Below are 19977 nucleotides of genomic sequence, written 5' to 3'. Positions count from 1 at the left end.
TAAGGTTTTTATTGCATATGCAAGAGAGAAACATCAAGAGGTATCTGGAAGAGGACAGAACAGAGAAAGAAAGAAGTAGACCGAACATGGCCAGAAGACTGGACATAGCCATAGCAAGGGAAGTGGGAAGGGGAGAAAGACTGGTGGAGTCAGTGTGAGAGAGTCAGAGAGAGAGAGGGAAAAAGAGCAATGCTAGAGAAAGTGAGAAAACAAGAGAGAGTGAGAGGATACCCAGAGATAGATAGGGGAAAGATAGATAGATGGTTAGATGATAGATGATAGATATTTAGATAGATAGATAAGTAGATAGATAGATAGGTAGGTAGATAGATAGATAGATAGATAGATAGATAGATAGATGGATAGGTAGGTAGGTAGGTAGAAAAATAGATGATTGATATTTAGATAGATAGAACGTGAGATAGATAGATAGATAGATAGATAGATAGATAGATAGATAGATAGGATAGCCAGGTTATAAAATAGTAGCTGGGATGAGGGAAGCCTGTGAGCTGGAGAGGGTTTAGGATAGAGGAGGAGGTGAGAAGGGCTAACTAAGATAATATCATGAAGTTGGAAATGTGTAACAGATACTTGTGATACTGAGAGTGCCTGGAGAACAGCATAGGCTTTGATATGCTGATAGGCACCACAGGTAGCCATGTGTCTCTTCTGCCAGACTTAAGGGAAATGACTCCTTTTGGCAGATGGGAACTGGCTTTATAAGTTCCCAAGGAATGCTGGCTTTTGTTAACCACCAGAATTCCTCCTATAGTCCATGTTGAACATATTTTTGGATATATGGACTGCTTTTTGGAGATTTGATAGTCAAAGTTCCCTTTGGACCCAATAACAGCCACAACGCATTTTATTTCATATTTTTAAGAAAATGATCTAACATCTTTCCTCTCTCTCTCTCTCTCTCTCTCTCTCTCTGTCCCCCTTCCTTCCTTCCATTATCTATCTATCTATCTATCTATCTATCTATCTATCTATCTATCTATCTATCTATCTATGTGTGTGTATATATATATATATATATATGTACATATATATGTATATATATGCATATATATTTTTCCTGAGAGCCATGGGGTAACAAAAACCAATGGTAGGCATGGGAACCTTCTCTTTGAGTTCACCAGGGAAGTCCAAGATACTCCCCAAATAATTTAGGCTGTGTCTTTGCCTTTGGTTTTCTGTGAGTACTTGAAGGTACTTTTTTTCCCCTTTTACTGAATCTAGCACAGGCAGGACTTAGAGGAATTGAGCTGGAACTCATCTGAAAGCCTCCTACCTGAAGTCTAACTCTCAGAGTATCTGAAGGTGCTATGCAAGCTACCAAGGGAGAAAATAAATTGTCCTACTGTCAAACATACCAATCACAATAATGAAAGGTACAACAAGATAAACCGCAAGAGTGCAACAGTGGAATTTATATTTTGGGGGTGACCACCAGTTGCCTGATTTGACTTGAATCTCCCTTAAGAGGAGGGAAGTCATGTCACAAATTCCTGGAACTGTAGACCCAGTCAACTATTTGTGGTTGGTAAGGTCATGGTCCCTAGAGGAGAGCTTACTACGGCCACTCTCTGTAACTGCTATAATTAATAACTTCATTGTAAATATTACATCTACGGATAAACATTGGGTTCACCCCTCATCAAAGAGTCTTCTTTTCTGCAGCAGATGGAGACCACAGAAATTCACCATGGTCAAAATGACTGTGAGGTCTGAGACCTCAGTTGATACATCTACAACATAACCTCATATGGCTCAACGTAAGACTCAGGAAACAACAGAAGACAGGGTGGGAAGATAGTAAGAGCAAGAGGTCCAGTGCATCTGTTGTGAGACGGTGTCTTTAATATATGACAGGGAAGCCATGAAATATCAACAATATTACTAAGTCTAAACATGACCTAAAGATGGTAATATCAGTTGATATAATAAGTAAATGGGAGAAAAATCATAAGTAATGACTGCAGAGAGAGCTTCATTCACCCAGATGAAGAGCTACAGATAATTAATGACAGGGGAGGAGAGAGAGAGAGAGAGAGAGAGAGAGAGAGAGAGAGAGAGAGAGAGAGAGAGAGAGAAAGAGAGAGAATATATCATTCTTAAGAAATGAGACCCTGATAAGTTGTCCAATCCCAAAACACATATACATGTGAATAACACTAAGCAGAATCAACAGGCTGTATGTATATCTACACACACACACACACACACACACACACACACACACACACTCATATACACATCCCAGTAAGGAAGATAAGGTCATAAATTTGAGAGTGTGCGGATGGGAGGAGTTGGAAAGATGAGAGGAAGGCGGTAGAAATGATGTAAATAAACTACTCATATATGAAATTCTCAAATAAGTTGTAAGCTATTAAAGAACTGTTTTTTTTTTGTTTCAGCCTCCTTTGTTTTCATTAGAAAAAGTCATCTAAAAAGATGACTGTATTGTCCTGCCCCCTTTCCAATCGATGGTAGAGCTTATCTACCTCCCTGAGAATCAGGTCGATTTGTGACTCTCTGGTCAAGAGAATAAAGTGGACCCGCACTGTGTCACTCTAGGCCTGACACCTTCCGCCTGTCTCCCTGGGAATTCTAAGCTACCCTTTAAGATGACCAGGTCAGCCCGTGTTTGAGAGCAGGCATATGAGTTTGTGGCAAGTGCATTTAGCAATGCGCATGCACAAGGAGGGCAGGGCTGGACTCTACATATCTTCCTCTATTGCTCTCCAACTTGCTGAATCGAGACATGGTCTCTCATTGAGCCGAAGAATGCTCCTTTGGCTATGCTGGCTCACTAGTGAGGTCTTGGGATCTGACTGCTTCCATCCCCTGTAAAGTATCTGGGGTGACAGTCACATGCAGCCATGCTTGGCTATTTATATGAATATTGGACAAACAAACTCAGGTCCCCATGCTTACAGCAAGTACTCATACACACACAATCATCTCTTCAGTTCTGAAAAGTAAGAAATATTTCGAGGAAGCTACTGAAAACAAAGGAAAAAGTCAATGTGAAACTTTTTTTTTTTTTTTTTTTTTTTTTGAGACACAGTTTCTCTGTGTAGCCTGGTAGCCCTGGCTGTACTATGCTGTCCTTGAACTCAGAGTTCCACCTGCTTCTGCCTCTTGAGTGCTGTGATTAAAGGTGTGCAGCACTACCACCTAGGTGGTAATGTGACACTTTACAAAGGCATGTGACAGAAACCATATTGATGGTATGTTAGTGAGTTCAAGGAACCCACATAGAAAAACAAGACAAAACTACTAAAGAAAACATGTGAAACTCGATGCAGCCTAAGAGAGAAAAAGCATCATTTTCTCCTTAAGGGACATAAACATAATTCATGTCTAAATTATAAAGAAAATTGTGTGTGAAGTTAGTTACTGAAAGGAACATCAGGTAGGCATACCCAGAGACTGCCGTACCGGCTTCATGCACGAAGATAAAGCAGCACAAAACTGTAATACTACTTAAGACTTGAGAGTTTCTTCTATGAATGCTTTTGGTAATTCAACTGCAGGTTCTCAGGTACAAATTTTGTAGATGACAATGTTGTACTGCAACATCAAAAGGTTGGACATGCCTGAAACTAATTAGTTGCATCTTGGATATAGTCCTGGAGGATGGGAAGGCTAGGTAAAGAAACATTGTGTTCACTATAAATATTTTCATGCTATATTTTTAGTTTGTGAACATATTGCTTTAACAAAATTATAAGGATGTAAGTATATAGTCCAAATATTGTTTCTTGGAATCTGGAATTAGCAGGTCTGTGGGCATAAAGATCTGCATAAAAGAAAACCCCTCAAAACAGATGAACAAACAAAAAACCAAAAACCTTACCAAGGGGTATTGTGTAGTTGGGTCAACGGGTAAATTGCTTACTTTTCAAGTATGAGACTAGAGTTTGTAATCAATGTTGTAGTGTGGAGACAGAGGGTGTCTGGAGCTAGCTAGCAGTGTGCACTGTAACCGCTGTTAGAGCGTACAGATGAAACAGTGAGCGTCAGGTTCAGGGAAAGGATCTTGTTTGAAATAAAAAAGGGTAGAACATGACAGAGGAAGGCATTTTGATGTTAACCTCTGAAATTTGCATCAACATAGTATGTGTATAACACACGCATGCACACACACACACGCGCGCACACACACACACGTTTACCAAAAGATGTAAAAATTAGTTGGGTACTCCTATTTTTATAAGCACTGAGACTGAGGTTACAAGCAGCAGAACGAAGCCACAGAAATGAAGAAATGCCAGGGACTAAGGAATGCCTGTCCTTCAGGTTATCATTTGTGATCTTATTAATACAACAGGCAAATGCTACAAAAAGACAAAACATTTTGCAATGAGAAAGTTTTTCAATAGAAGATGCTCGATAATTACCTTTTAGGCTCCTTGAGTTTTATGAGCTCTGTCAAATCAACTTTGATTTTTAGAGTAATTTAAATACTTAGGCAGCATAGATGCTAAAATACTCTAAAGGATATTAGTGAAGTTTGTGGTCCTTGATTTCTAGAATATGTAGAATATTTAATATTCAGAATTAGATAGTTCCTGGGCATCAGGATAATGATGTCATAGAACCACTGGCAGCTGGCTCAGTTGTCAGAGCTGCCGGAAGGACACTGCCCTTGTTTTCTGCCTGCCATCTACTCCTTGACAGATGTCACTGCCAAGTAAGAGAGAATTCCTTACTCACCCCATTTGCTCTGGTGCAGAACCCAAGAGAAACTTTTTAATATGGTTGTTTTTCTTGTGTCCTTACAAGCTACTGATGTAGTTCCCTAAACTAGAGATAACCAAAAGCTAAAATAGTCGATTAAACTACTTCCATGTTTATATTGATATAAAATGAGAGCACCCATCTTAAACATCAGTGATTTCCTCTAATCTCTATAGTATTTTGTTTTGATATTTTAAAGGTTTATTTAATATTTAAGTTTAAGTTTTAAAACTATAATAATTTAGTCTCTACTATAACTGTTTATATGTCATGGCAAAGATGAAAGCTGGATTTAAGTTTGCTTCCGTGGAGAGTTACCTTATTCAGCATCATTGATAGGCTCTGTCACAAAATTGGTATTCAAAATTCAGCTCATTTAAATGTTATATTTATAAGGTCATTCATCCTAAATCCATCCGTCTGTCTGTCCATTGGTCCATCCATCCATCCATCCATCCATCCATCCATCCATCCATCCATCCATTCATCCATCCATCCATCCATCCATCCATCCATCCATCCATCGATCCATCGATCCATCCACCCATCCACCCATCCATCCATCCATCCATCCATCCATTCATCCATCCATCCATCCATCCATCCATCCATCCATCCATCCATCCATCCATCTGTTCAAGTATTTACACCTGCTGCTGCAGATACACTCAGGGGGTATAGCACCTGTATATAGCATGCACAAAGCACATACCATGAACCTAACCAAAATGTCCACCTGCATTACCAGAGCTGTCTGTATGTTAGATCTACAGATGCATGAGCTTGAACAACATCGGCCCCAGAGTACGGCTCTGTGCTTCATTGGCTGGAAATGTACTTCAGAGAAGTTTAGGTAAAGATATGCATGTCCATGGTCTTTTATAACTTTAGGCTATATGATTATGCATTCTTTTTTGATGTGTACTGTAAGTCCAGTTAACCTTTCACATATGTGACTGTCATTTGACAGTATATTTCACTACTAATGTATACCCAAGAGAAAACACTAACATCCACACTGATGGCTTACAAACCTCTCTCGGTCTTTCCCAATACACTTGCACATGTGTGTCTCCCAACAGCTTTCCTCACTAGCTCAGCCAGCAAACATCTATTAAAACTGTTATCATTGTTGTCTGTGAGGATTTCTTAGAGCACTGGGAGAACTTCTCCTCTCAGCACTTACAGCTTTTTCCTCTACCATTTTATTAGTAGGTATGTATTTTTATTATTTCATTAATATAAACATCCATCAACATATCACCCATTATTTCAATTTACACTGCACATTTTGTGGGGATAGAAACATTTGTCTTTCCACTTTTGCATCCTTATTATTTTATTGTTTAGCAGAATGTTTGGCAAGCATAGACTTTCACTAAATGTTTGCAGAACTAAAGAGCAATTCTTCCTACTGTAGCTCGTTCAGTGTTGCAGAAGTACATTTACACTTGCGTTAAAAACTATCTTGTAATTAGATGTGAATATATTTTTTGAATATTTAAAAAGCATCACATTTTGTTTTATTAAATTTTTTTCCAATAAAGGAAATTGCCATCCCTCTAAAGTCTCAATAAAATTATGCAACACACTCCTCTTTAAAACTTTTTTTGTTAACTGCAGTTGGTATGTAATATATGAGAGAAGAATAAATTAAAAAATAATCTAAAATTTTTTTATTTTCACATTCTCCTGAATTTGTGCCTACATTAGGGGTATTGTAATCTCATCACATTGGGCTCTAGTAGCTTGTTAATGTGTCTAAAGCCCCTTCTAGATGCCAACTGCCTGGAACTGAGGTCCTGTCATCCCTCCCTTTGTAGCCCTGGCACGAGAAGCTGGAGAAGTAGCTATCAAATTCACAGAGCAGACTAAATAGGAGGCAACAAGCAGACTTAGGCATTTGGTTTTAGCCTTTCTATTAGGAGCTCATGTGTGATTTTCTTAAATGAACAAAGTATGTTAAATTCTGAATAAAGCTTTGGCTTTGTAGTGGAATGAGTCTTCTCCCCATGTGGGCGTGACAAACTAGAGAATGAAGGACCAGAAGACAAGGACTTTCTGCACAAATATTCATATTTTGTTTTCAACTTTCCACAAGAAGTCTTTTCTCATTTTGTAACTATCACAGACAAGTAATTTGGTTCTTTATTTTGGTTTTATTTTTATTTTATTTTTATCTATTTTTTTGCACAAGTTCAAGAGCCCTAAGGATTCTTTCTCTGTTAAAGGTGTATGAATTCCACATCTTCTACAGGTCCTAGCTGAAGACTGTAAGAATATTTATAGCAGTTACTTAGTGCTTATGTGTTTTGGAGGGCAGCCTGAAGGGATGGATGCCTTTGAAAGTCTTTCTAGATAGACACTGCTGTTGGACATTAACTCTCATAGAAAAGTACATACATGTGATGTTTAAGACAATTGTGTTTCAAAATGTGATGAGTTTTGAAGTTCAAAGTTTTTAAAAAATAATTTCATACGGTATATTTCCACAGTGTCACTCCACTCTGCCCAAGTTCCTCCCAGATTCATCCCACTTCCCTTTCTGCCTTTAAAAGACAAAACCAAAAGCCATCAAGTCCACTGGTGCTGTCCACGTGCTCCGGGATATTTGACCATCCACTGCAGTGTGGTTAACCTGCTAGGTCCCAGACCTGAGTCTTGACATTATGAATTTGGTGTGAAGGTGTAAAATCTCTCAGGAGACACAGTGCTATTGTATACATTGCCCCCTACTACTAAGTAGTACTGGAAAATGTACTCACACAGGAATCTTGGAAAATGACAGGTATAAAGACACTACTAAGTGGTTATAAAGCTTTGACAATGTTAAAAATAAGCAATTTCAATGAACACCTCAATTTTATGTTTTTCTTTCCATATAGAAGTGTCCTTTGGACTCACGGAAATAATTCAATTAATAAACATATAATCTAGGCAGTAATATAGCCTCTTGCCTAACACAGTTCTCTGACTTGCACATTGTATACCATGAATTGAATCAACATGAAAAAAATGCAAAAATGATGATAGACTATATTTCTTTGCAGGTATAGTTACAATACTTTTAATACCATCTAAAGTACTTTAAAAATAACACCACTAAAATTCTTGAATCAGCATCTTATAAACAGATGATCAAATTTAGTTATTTAATTTTCCCACATAAATTACTAATTATAAATTATGGACTCATTTAAAGCCATAGGCCAGGTAAGAGGATCCCTTTTTTTTTTTTTTTTTCCCCGAGACAGGGTTTCTCTTTGTAGCCCTGGCTGTCCTGGAACTCACTCTGTAGACCAGGCTGGCCTTGAACTCAGAAATTCGCCTGCCTCTGCCTCCCAAGTGCTGGGATTAAAGGTGTGCACCACCATACCCAGCCAGACTGTTAAATCAGACAGACCTAACTCATTATTTTTTTTTTCTACTCTGGGACTTACCATATGTTGTATTTTCCTGTCCTTAACAATCTGGGTCTGTATTTCCATGTAAAGTCAATTTCAGTTACCATTTAGACATCTAAATAACTATATATGAAAACTAACTTATAATGGCTAAAAAATCTATTAAATTAAATTGATACACGTATTTTCCCTATGAGATACGAACACACATTTAAATATCTAACCTGAACAATTTAGCATATGAATATTGAAGGACTGGTACAGGTTTAAAAAATACCAGTGGCTGAATATAACTGTGATGTGTTGATCTCTTCCCTAAGGAAAAGTTTGACGTAACTCAGATGAGGAAAGTCTCAAGAGTTCTGTTGACTAGGAACAGATAGGGCAGTTTGAGAAACGTGGAAGAAATTGATTCTCTACATTGTTTACAAATAATTTCAGCCAAAAATATTTAAGGTAGGAAAAATACGATTTGTCATTCTTCTAAACTAAAGAGACTTTGGAATTAAAACCACGAAGGAATCTGTGGAAGTCACGTTCCGCTCCCTACACATTGCTTATAGAAAAGAATTACAGCAATGGCGATTCCGCAGCTCAAGGGAGCTTACCTGTCTCCATTTTCCCATCCTGTGCGGCAGGCCCATCCGGGATCACACTTTTCACCTGTAGAAACTCATCCGGCTCGTCTCCACCAATGATGGTAAACCCAAAGCCCATGTTGCTCTTTTTGAGGGTGGTGCTGAGGAACGTTCCCTTCAACTGGGATGCATCCCGGGTGAAGAGTGGCTTTTCTACAATACAAATTAAAGAGGAAAAGGTATTTTTAAGACAAGTTATCAGAGAACAGCCAACCACCGAGCAACTATCCCTGGGTAGATGTGGGAGACCCATATGGAAGATGTAAGCAGGTGGTCACTTTAAGAGGGGCCAGACAATTAGAGCATCCTACAAATACAGAGGTATCCCAAGCATCCAGGGAATCCTGCGAAGCGATGTGGTTGCAGAGTAACTTACTAGTATTTACTCTCTTGAAATCAGCCCTCTTGAGCTTAAAAAAGGGCTGGCAGCAAGAAAGTCTTCAAATAAAATCTGACTTATACTGCTCTACTTATCAGAGTTCCCAGGGAGGAGGGACATATGAGTGGCCGGTCCTGCACAAAACCTTGACTGCATGGGGTAGAAAATCAAATCCATTGGTTGAAGCATGATCAGATTACACCAACAGAGAAGGGTGCACAGTTGGTGTGTTTTTAAAGGTTGGAATTGTTTAGAAAGAGAACCTGGATGTGGGACAGAGTTAACTTTTGTTTACCCTTCAGTGCTGTGAGACGTTATAAATGTGTCAGATGCATGTCTACTAGCCCGAGAGCATTTAGAATACTTTAAAATGCAGGCAACCGTTAGGTCAATGTTTCTCGATGTGGTTATCAATGCAAAGGTGGCGCATTTGGTAATATGTTGACATAGTGAAGCCGATGCACAATCACTGGAAGAGAACCTGCACCTGCTCAATGAGTTTGTCCCTTTGTTTGTTATATGAAAAACGTTTTCAACTGTGAGTTCTCATGGCTGTGGTTCTAAGCACTTTAAATGCTTTACAATTATAGTCATACTAGGACGAAGAATTAGTTGTCTCTTAAATTACACTTGTGATAAGCACATTGCTTTTGCCTGGCTAGCTCAGTTGATAGATCGTGAGCCTTTTAAGCATTTCATCCTAATTACTTGGTTGAAAGAGGTCTTGGTCTATAATCCGGAGGGCCATGGACTCTTGATCTTCCTGCCTTAGCTCCCCATGTGCTAGGATTACAGGCATACACCTCCATACTCAGCTTTGCAGATAAGCATTTCATATAATTTTTGAAGGTGGTACGATTTGTTACTCAGAGTAGCCAAATTCTAAGTGGCCACTCAAAATACATATTTTGCATGATACTTTTATTGTTACATATTTGGTTTCATAGGCTAAACTCTCAAACAATGAGTCATTTATCATAATGAGTTTTAATTTATGTGTCAATCTACCTACCACATATATCTTTATTAATTTTTTACGTAATGTGTAGAACCCATATATAATCTCTTCTGCTGTGTTCACCAAAGCAGTGCTTCCAGGTGGAGCTTATCTTACCTTTACATTCATTGCAGATTGCTGCAGGCATGTGATATAAGCTCACTACAAGGAAAGTAGAGGCTCTAGACACCAAGGCCTCTTGTGTGTGTGTGTGTGTGTGTGTGTGTGTGTGTGTGTGAAGTGTGTGTGAATATGTATAAGGGTATGCGTGTAAATGTGAGTGTGATTGTGTATGTGCGAAAGTGGGTGTGATTGTGCATGTGTGAAGGTGTGAAGGTGTGTGTGTGTGTTTAATTTAGTACAAGTGTGGAAGAAGTGAAGAGTGTGCTGCCACTCATTCCTCTAGGTGGCTGCCAAGTGTAGTCAGGTCCACAAACAGCTCTGGGACATACCCTCTGTGGTGAGGCAGATAGTAAGACACTGCAGGGCCTCTCTGGACCAGTACAGGGGAAGAAGGATAATGTCACTGATGAGCTGCCTACTGTCACAGAAGGAAACAAACCTCATTCTCATGTCTGATTTTCAGAGACTCTCTGTAGTTAATATTCACACTATCAATGTCCCCACTTGGCAACATGTAAAATTCCTATAAGGTACTGCTTAGTGGCCTTAGCATATTTTGTGGTAGATATATATATATATATAAACTAATTATAAATAATGTGAACCATAATTCTTCTGGAATGGACTAGAGATGTCAGGCAAGTCATTTGTATCAGCTCCCACTACAGGCCTATCTGTCTGGAAGAGTCAAGAGTCCGTCAGCGTTTCCCTTGTCATCCTGCATGCTGCCAGGTACCATACCTCGGAAACCTGGGGCCTGCAGGGGCTTTGCTCCAAGTTCTGTGTGGGGCATGTTATGTTGCTGTAGCTTCCTTTTTGCTTCCAGGACAGGGTTTTCAAACTGTGTTCTTCTATTTATGTGGCTGAAAAAAGAAAATTTCAAATTAGGATAGCAGTGGGACAAAGTCGTTTAGGAGAACATGTGCATGGCTCTCCGGAGAGCAGGTGATTAAGGACACCATATTTGATTACAGTCAAATGTCTTACCCAGCATGCATCAGACTTCTGAGGGGGCTGGCCTGTGCATAACACACAATTCTGTGATAGTTCAGAGCTCTGGACGACTTACTCTATCAGATGCTGTTATATTTACCATATGCATGAGATAGCCAAAGGAACCAGATGGCGTGTGCTTTCTGATTGTTGTGTTCAGGTGGGATGAGTTCGATTCATTCAAGTAAATGGTCAACGAATGAAACAAACCTCAAAGGTGTGCCATCTAAGCTTTGTAAAGTCTCAATAGCAACAGGATAAATGATAGGTGAGTTCACCGACAAAGCAACAGAAACTAAAAGTAAAACCAATACATGAGTTTAGTAAAGGCACTTACCCACCAGCCTTATAACCTAAGTGTGGTCCCTAGAACGCATGCAGTGAGAGGAGAGAATCAGCCCAACACCTTCACGTTGTTCTCTAGGGCTCATCTTCTACACACACACACACACACACACACACACACACACACACACAGGATAAGATTTCATTTTAATGGATGGAGCATGTGTGTGTGTGTGTGTGTGTGTGTGTAGCTGACATGCCTTCTTGCTTTTTCTCTTTTTTCTCTCTCTAACACACACCCAAAGACAGACAAATAAACACACACACACACACACACACACACACACACACACACTCCAGCCATTATATTTGTAATAACCACACATCAGAAAAGAAAGGAAATAACATAAAATCTTACTAGTGTGTTAGAAATGTAGTTGGCAAGAATGACTAGTGCTTCGCATCTAATGATGTCTTTGTGGGAAGCACAGCAAATGCTCTCTACCACATGGTCTCAGTGTCAATCAGATTTGTATTCAAATTCTAGCTCCTGAGTAGATGAGTAACCTTTAGTAACATGTTAAACCTGAGTCTTGGTAAACTGCTCTCTAAAATTGGCACAGCATCCTCTACCTGAGTGGTTGTGAGGGATAAAGGTAATAGCCAATATTATTATCACATGAATTTTAGCATTGGCATGTTTAATTATTTCTAGCAGCTATTATTACCATTCACATTAGCTTAACTACACTGCCAACGTTTGAAACACTCCCATCACTGAGGTCATGGAAGTCTTTGTGGGGGACCTTTAAAAGAACTTGAGTCTTGCTCCTGCAGCCTCATTCTATTTAAAGGAAGAGGTGTGTTTATAATAATGTTCTTAATGATTCTTACTCTCTACGGAGCTCAAAGCAACTATGGGAAAATCCCTGTCCATTGGAAGTGATGCTCCGTGCGTGGAGAAGCTCCTCTGCTGTGGTGCACGGTGACCCACGGCTTCCCAGGCCTCTTTACTCAGTAATTCAGGTGGGGCCACTGAGTGTCAGGGAGGTTGAAGTCAGCGGTTCTTTCTCCTTTTCCACCTGCAGGTAACTTTCTTAGCCAAATCCCTCCAGCCTTCTTGATATTGTGGCTTTATCCTGGGCTGCTTTGCCACAGGTACCCTTTGCATTTGGCACACTTGGGGCAAGTCTAATAGGAAATACCCCAAAAGATGTGTTTTTTTTCTAACGACATTCAATACATCCATTCTGTGATGCTTGATCAAATTGTCCGTGTTTGAAGTGGCATCTTGGGACAACTTCTAAACTTTCTTCAACCATCTGTACCTTCTCTACCGATTGAATCTCAGATGCCCTGAAGGGTCATGTGTCAAAAGCTAGGGTGGTCCTCAGACTTACGCTAATGGAGAGTGGTAGAGTCCTTTAAGAGGTAGGGAATTAGAGGCCTTAGATCACTAGAGATGTACCCTCACAAGGAAGTGTAGAACATTGGTGTCTTTCTCTTAGTTCCTGACCATGAGAAGAGCTGGTCTCCTCCAACTCACTGTGATCAACCATATATATCATCACGGGCTCAACAAAATATAGTTAGCCACAGAAGGAAGATCACAAAACTCAGGAAAACTAAGCCACTCTCTTGTAAATTTCAGACATTTTCTTTTAAAATGGCAAGCTAATTAAATACAACCTGATCTATACAACGGGTGCATTATTGTCTACTTCATGAGGCTGTTATGAGGCTAAGAGAAATGTTTGCAAAGAGCAGACACTTGGGAAGAACACTACAACTGTAAAGTGCTATCTTACGGTTTTTAGAATAGTTGTTGTTTATTACAGTTAAAACTAATGGTGACGCTGTTGGTGGCATTACTATACATTTCTTATGTCCAGAGCCTCTTCCTAAGCCTCTCACTGAGGCATTTCCAACCAGCATTATTCTTCTTCCCATGGATGTATATTTAAGTTCAAATTGTCCTTTTATTACATTCCTCAGCAAGAAGATTTGAGCAATTTCTAAAGAACAAGTAAACAAAATCAGGTTAAAATTATTTGAATCTAGGTGCAAGATAAATAGACAAAACTGACAACACAGGGTTCTATTTATTTACTAGAGTTCCATCGTAAATTAGCTTTCAGCTCTGAAACGGCTTACTTAACAAGAGAGAAGAAATAGTTACTCCCTTTAGAATATTTAAGACACACCCACGATCAGAAGGACATGGATTACATCCCTAAGAATTCCTGTGTTGAACTCTTCTGGGTATTTTTTTCCAAGTCTTTGGTGAAGAGGTTTCCGTGATGCAGATGATAGAACCCTAAGGGGTAATTTTACAACAGTGAGTTTCATCGTTTTTCCAACCTTATTATGATGCTTTAATGATGGATTGTCATGCTTCTATCCTTTCTTACAGTTGAACTCTTTTTTTCCCAACCTATTCACTGACTTTTAATTTATTTATTTATTATTAGATATTTGCTTTATATACATTTCAAATGCTATCCCAAAAGTTCCCTATACCCTCCCTCCGCCCTGCTCCCCTACCCACCCACTCCCACTTCTTGGCCCTGGCATTCCCCTGTACTGAAGCATATAAAGTTTGCAATACCAAGGGGCCTCTCTTCCCAGTGATGGCCAACTAGGCCATCTTCTGCTACATATGCAGCTAGAGACACGATCTCTGGGGGTACTGGCTAGTTCATATTGTTGTTCCACCTATAGGGTTGCAAACCCCTTCAGCTCCTTGTGTGCTTTCTCTAGCTTCTTCATTGGATGCCCTGTGTTCCATCTTATAGATGACTGTGAGTATCCACTTTGGTATTTGCCAGGCACTGGCATAGCCTCACAAGAGACAGGTATAACAGGTTCCCTTCAGCAAAATCTTTCTGGCATATGCAATAGTGTCTGGGTTTGGTGGCTGATTATGGGATGGATCCCCCGGTGGGGTAGTCTCTGGATAGTCCATCCTTTCATCTTAGCTCCAAACTTTGTCTCTGTAACTCGTTTCATGGGTATTTTGTTCTCTATTCTAAGGAGGCATGAATTATCTACATAAAAGGTCTTCCCTCTTCTTGATTTTCTTTTGTTTTGCAAATTGTATCTTGGGTGTTCTATGTTTCTGGGCTAATATCCACTTATCAGTGAGTGCATATCTAATGACTTCTTTTGTGATTGGGTTACCTCACTAAGGATGATATCCTCCAGATACATCCACTTGTCCAAGAATTTCATAAATCCATTATTTTTAATAGCTGAGTAGTACTCCATTGTATAAATGTACCACACTTTCTCTATCCATTCTTCTGTTGAGGGACATCTGGGTTCTTTCCAGCTTCTGGCTATTATAAATAAGGCTGCTATGAACATAGTGGAGCATGTGTTCTTATTACCAGTTGGAACTTCTTCTGGGTATATGCCCAGGAGAGGTATTGCTGGATCTTCTGGTAGTATTATGTCCAATTTTCTGAGGAACCTCCAGACTGACTTCCAGAGTTGTTGTATAAGCTTGCAATCCCACCAGCAGTGGAGGAGTGTTCCTCTTTCTCCACATCCTTGCCAGCATCTGCTGTCACCTCAGTTTTTGATCTTAGCCATTCTGACTGGTGTGAGGTAGAATCTCAGGGTTGTTTTGATTTGCATTTCCCTGATGATTAAGGATGTTGGGACATTTTTTCAGGTGCTTCTCAGCCATTCAGTATTCCTCGGTTGAGAATTCTTTTTTAGGTCTGTACCCCATTTTTAATGGGGTTATTTGAATTTCTGGAGCTCTTTGTATATATTGGATATTAGTCCCCTATCAGACTTAGGATTGGTAAAAATCCTTTCCCAATCTGTTGGTGGACTTTTTGTCTTATTGACAGTGTCTTTTGCCTTACAGAAGCTTTCCAATTTTATGAGGTCCCATTTGTCAATTCTTGATCTTACAGCACAAGCCACTGCTGTTCTGTTTAGGAATTTTTCCCCTGTGCCCATATCTTCTAGGCTTTCCCCTATTTTCTCCTCTACTAACTTCAGTGTCTCTGGTCTTATGTGGAGGTCTTTGATCCACTTAGACTAGAGTTTTGTATAAGGAGATAAGAATGGATCAACTTGCATTCTTCTACATGATAGCCACCAGTTGAGTCAGCACCATTTGTTGAAAATGCTTTCTTTTTTCCACTGGATGGTTTTACCTCCTTTGTCAAAGATCAAGTGACCATAGGTGTGTGGGTTCATTTCTGGGTCTTCAATTCTATTTCATTGATCTACCTGTTTGTCCCTGTACCAGTACCATGCAGATTTTATCACAATTGCTCTGTAGTATAGCTTGAGGTCAGGCATGGTGATTCCACCAGAGGTTCTTCTATTATTGAGAATAGTTTTTTGCTATCCTATGTTTTTTTTTTTTTTGTTATTCCAGATGAATTTGCAAATTGCCCTTTCTAACTCAGTGAAGAATTGATATGGAATTTTGTTGTGGAATTGCATTGAATCTGTAGATTGCTTTCGGAAAGATAGTCATTTTTACTATATTAATTCTGACAATCCATGAGCATCAGAGATCTTTCCATCTTCTAAGATCTTCAATTTCTTTCTTCAGAGACTTGAAGTTCTTATTATACAGATCTGAATGAGGTATTCCAATCACAAAAGAACATACGATATGCACTCACTGATAAGTGGATATTAGGCCAGAAACTTAGAATACCCAAGATATAATTTGCTAAACTCATGAAACTCAAGAAGAAGGAAGACCAAAGTGTGGATACTTCATTCCTTCTCAGAAGGGGGAACAAAATACCCATGGAAGGAGTTACAGAGACAAAGTTTGGAGTTGAGACTGAAGGAAGGATCATCCAGAGACTGCCCTACCCGGGGATCCATTCCATAAACAACCATGAAACTCAGACACTATTGCATATACCAACATGATTTTGCTGACAGGACCCTGACATAGCTCTCTCCTGTGAGGCTATGCCAGTGCCTGGCAAATACAGAGTGGATGCTCAGTCATCTATTGGACGGAACAGAGGGTCTCCAATGGAGGAGCTAGAGAAAGTACCCAAGGAGCTGAAGAGGTCTGCAGCCCTATTGGAGAAACAACAATACGAATTAACCAGTACCCCCAGAGCCTGTGTCTTTAGCTGTATATGTAGCAGAGGATGGCCTAGTAGGCCATCAGTGGGAGGAGAGGCCCTTGTTCTTGTGAAGATTCTAGGCCCCCATATAGGGGAATGCCAAGACCAAGAAGTAGGAGTGAGTGGGTTGGGGAGCAGGGGGAGGGCAGAGGGTATAGAGGATTTTGGGAGAGAAAACTAGGAAAGGGGATAGCATTTGAAATGTAAATGAAGAAAACATCTAATAAAAAAAATCTAAAAGAAGGGAGACTAGAGAATCCCTGTTAGTCTTTAAGATTCTTAGATTATTGGGTAAACTATTTTGACTATAAATGTAAACTTTAAAATTAATATTTTAAAACTCAAAACTTTTAAAATTAATATTTCCTCAAATATAAGAGCTTTTAAAATGTTAAAGTGGGAGGAGAGGCCCTTGGTCCTGTAAAGGCTCAATGCCCCAGTGTAGGAGAATGCCAGGACAGGGAAGTAGGAATGGGTGGGTTGGTGAGCAGGGGGAAGGGAGATGGGATAGGGGGTTTTCGGAGGAGAAACCAGGAAAAGGGATAACATTTGAAATGTAAATAAAGAAAATATCTGATAAAATGTTAAAAAAATTAAAAAAAAATCAAACCACTGCAAAGTAGTACCCAGATATAGATACTTTCAAAATGCCAGATAGCATGATTCATCAAATATTGATTTTTTTTTTTTTTTTTACATCTCTTTGCTAGACACTATGGCAGGGGTTGTGGACAGGAACAATGATTAATCAGGGATGTACTGTGGTAGGAGTTTGAAAATAGGAAAACAAAATAAGTATGAAATAGTGCTTATATGTAATAAACTTATGTGTTAGAGTGCGTTAAAAAGCTAAAATTTGCCGGGCAGTGGTGGCGCACGCCTTTAATCCCATCACTTGGGAGGCAGAGGCAGGTGGATTTCTGAGTTCGATGCCAGCCTGGTCTACAAAGTAAGTTCCAGGACAGCCAGGGCTACTCAGAGAAGCCCTGTCTTGAAAAACAAAAAAAACAAAAACAAAACCAAAAAAGCTAAAATTTAATACAAGATCAAAGCTTAACGTTTTAAGTGAGTTATTTTAAAATATGACCTTTGAATGAATAGAAGAATTAGTCTATTTTACTTTGAACTTTTTCACAAAATAATTGAATACTGCTTTTAGTAGGATTTCTTCCCAATTCTACACTTAAGTGATAATTTTATTTCTATAAATGTCCTTATTTCTATAAATGTCATTATTTCCTCCTGTACCTGATGTGGTATGCGTGTGTCTGTGTGTGTGTGTGTGTGTGTGTGTGTGTGTGTATAGGGCTGATTTACCAGGACAGTGGTACAGAGGTTACAGAGAGAACAAGCCAGACACAGCAAAGTCAGAGAATGATAAGGAGCCAGATCATTAGAAGTTATTGCCAAAGTTAGTATGAGGCCAGGTAAAGCAATTTAGTCAGAAGCTGAGAAAAGTCAGAATGAATCAGTCAACTTGGAAGATTAGATTGTATGGAAGCTAGGAGATTCTAGACCTAAGCCTAGGAATAGTGAGAACAGAATGAAAGTCTCTGGGCTCAGCCCAAGTCATGTATTCACACAGCTTGGGTGCAGCTCTAACCTCATCACTTTATCAGAGGAAATAAACATTTATAAAATACTTGTAAACTAAATCTGAGAACATCAGAAAGATTATCCACCATGATCAAGGAGGCTTTGTCCCAGAGTTTAGGGATCCACCTTACATACACACACACACACACACACACACACACACACACACACACAAAATCATCTCAGTAGATGCAGAAAAGACCTTTGACAAAATCCAACAACCTTTTTATGATAAAAGTTCTGGAGAGATTAGGGATATAAAGAACACACTTAAAGATAATAAAGGCAGTTTACAGTAAGTCTATAGTGAATGTCAAATTGATGGAGAGAAAATCAAAGCAGTTCTAATAAAATTAGGAACAAGACAAGGTTGCCCACTCTTCTATTTGTATTCAGTATAGTATGTGCAGTTTTAACTAGAGCAATAAGATAACTAGAGAAAAATCAAAGTGATAAAAAATGCCAAGGAAGAAGTCAAAGTATCATTATTTTCAGATGAGAAAATAAATGACCATAAAAATTCTACCAGGGAACTCCTGTAGCTGACATATTCTTTCAGCAAAATGGCTGAATATAAAATTAACTAAAAATTATTAGTATTTCACCTATACAACAAATGACAAATGGGCTGAGAATGAAATCAGAGAAGCAATACCTTTCATAACAGCCGCAAACACTATAAAATACTTTGTGGTAACTCTAACCAAGCAAGTGAAAGGCTTACAGTGCAAAAGCTTCAAGTCTTTGAAGAGTGAAATTAAAGAAGAGATCAGAAGGTGAAAAGATCTCCCATGCTCATGGATCAGTATGATTAACATAGTAAAAATAGCTATCCTACCAAGAACATTCTATAGATTCAATGCAACCTCCATCAAAATTCCAACACACTTCTTTAAAGACCTTGAAAGGACAATACTCAATTTTATATTGAAAAACAACAAACAAGAGATAGCTTATAGAATCCTGATCAATAAAAAGAAACTGCTGGAGGTATTATCATCCCTGATTTCAAGATGTACTACAGAGCTATAGTAATAAAAACTATGGTATTGGCATAAAACAGACATGGTGATCAATGGAATTGAATTGCAGGCCCAACTATGAACCCACATAACTATGGACACCTGATTTCTGACAAAGAATTCCGAAAGACACAGTGGAAAAATGATAACATCTTCAAGAAATGGTGCTGGCATACATAACTGGATGTGTAGAAGAATGCAAATAGATCTATATCTATTACCCTGCACAAATCTCAATCCAAGTGGACTGAATATCTCAACATAAAACCAGATAAACTGAACCTGATGGAAGAGAAAGTGGGAAATGGCTTTGAAATCATTGATATAGGAGACAACTTCCTGAACAGAGCACCAATAGCACAAGTACTAAGACTGATAATAAGACCTCATGAAATTGAAATGTGCTGGTTAGTGGTGGCACATGCCTTTAATCTCAGCACTTGCGAGGCAGGACACTAGAATTTCTGAGTTCAAGACCAGCCTGGTCTACAGAGTGAGTTCCAGGACAGCCAGGACTACACAGAGAAACTCTATCTCGAAAAAATAAATAAAAATGAAATTGAAATGCTTGTGATAGGCAAAAGACACTGACAGTGGGAGAAAATGGGAGGACACCAAGAGAACATGACCCAGAGAATCAAGTAAGCAGGGCTTATATGTGCTCACTGGCA

General features: G+C 39.1%; 1 protein-coding gene across 18 annotated transcripts in view; it reads right to left on the bottom strand.

Annotated features, from left to right (window-relative positions):
* Window positions 1–19977, bottom strand: part of Magi2 (membrane associated guanylate kinase, WW and PDZ domain containing 2) — a 1485406-nt gene that overhangs the window by 304567 nt on the left and 1160862 nt on the right. For all 18 annotated transcript variants that reach the window (XM_006535743.4, XM_006535748.4, XM_006535745.4 and 15 more), the window contains 2 exons: window positions 11035–11156; window positions 8765–8947 (listed from right to left, as the gene is read on the bottom strand). In XM_006535743.4, coding sequence (XP_006535806.1) covers window positions 8765–8947; window positions 11035–11156 — 305 coding nt within the window. The remainder of the gene's footprint in view (window positions 1–8764; window positions 8948–11034; window positions 11157–19977) is intronic.

This window comes from Mus musculus, chromosome 5 (assembly GCF_000001635.26).
Source record: "Mus musculus strain C57BL/6J chromosome 5, GRCm38.p6 C57BL/6J".
Classification (NCBI taxonomy): domain Eukaryota; kingdom Metazoa; phylum Chordata; class Mammalia; order Rodentia; family Muridae; genus Mus; species Mus musculus.
This window is presented reverse-complemented; position numbering and strand designations above follow the sequence as displayed.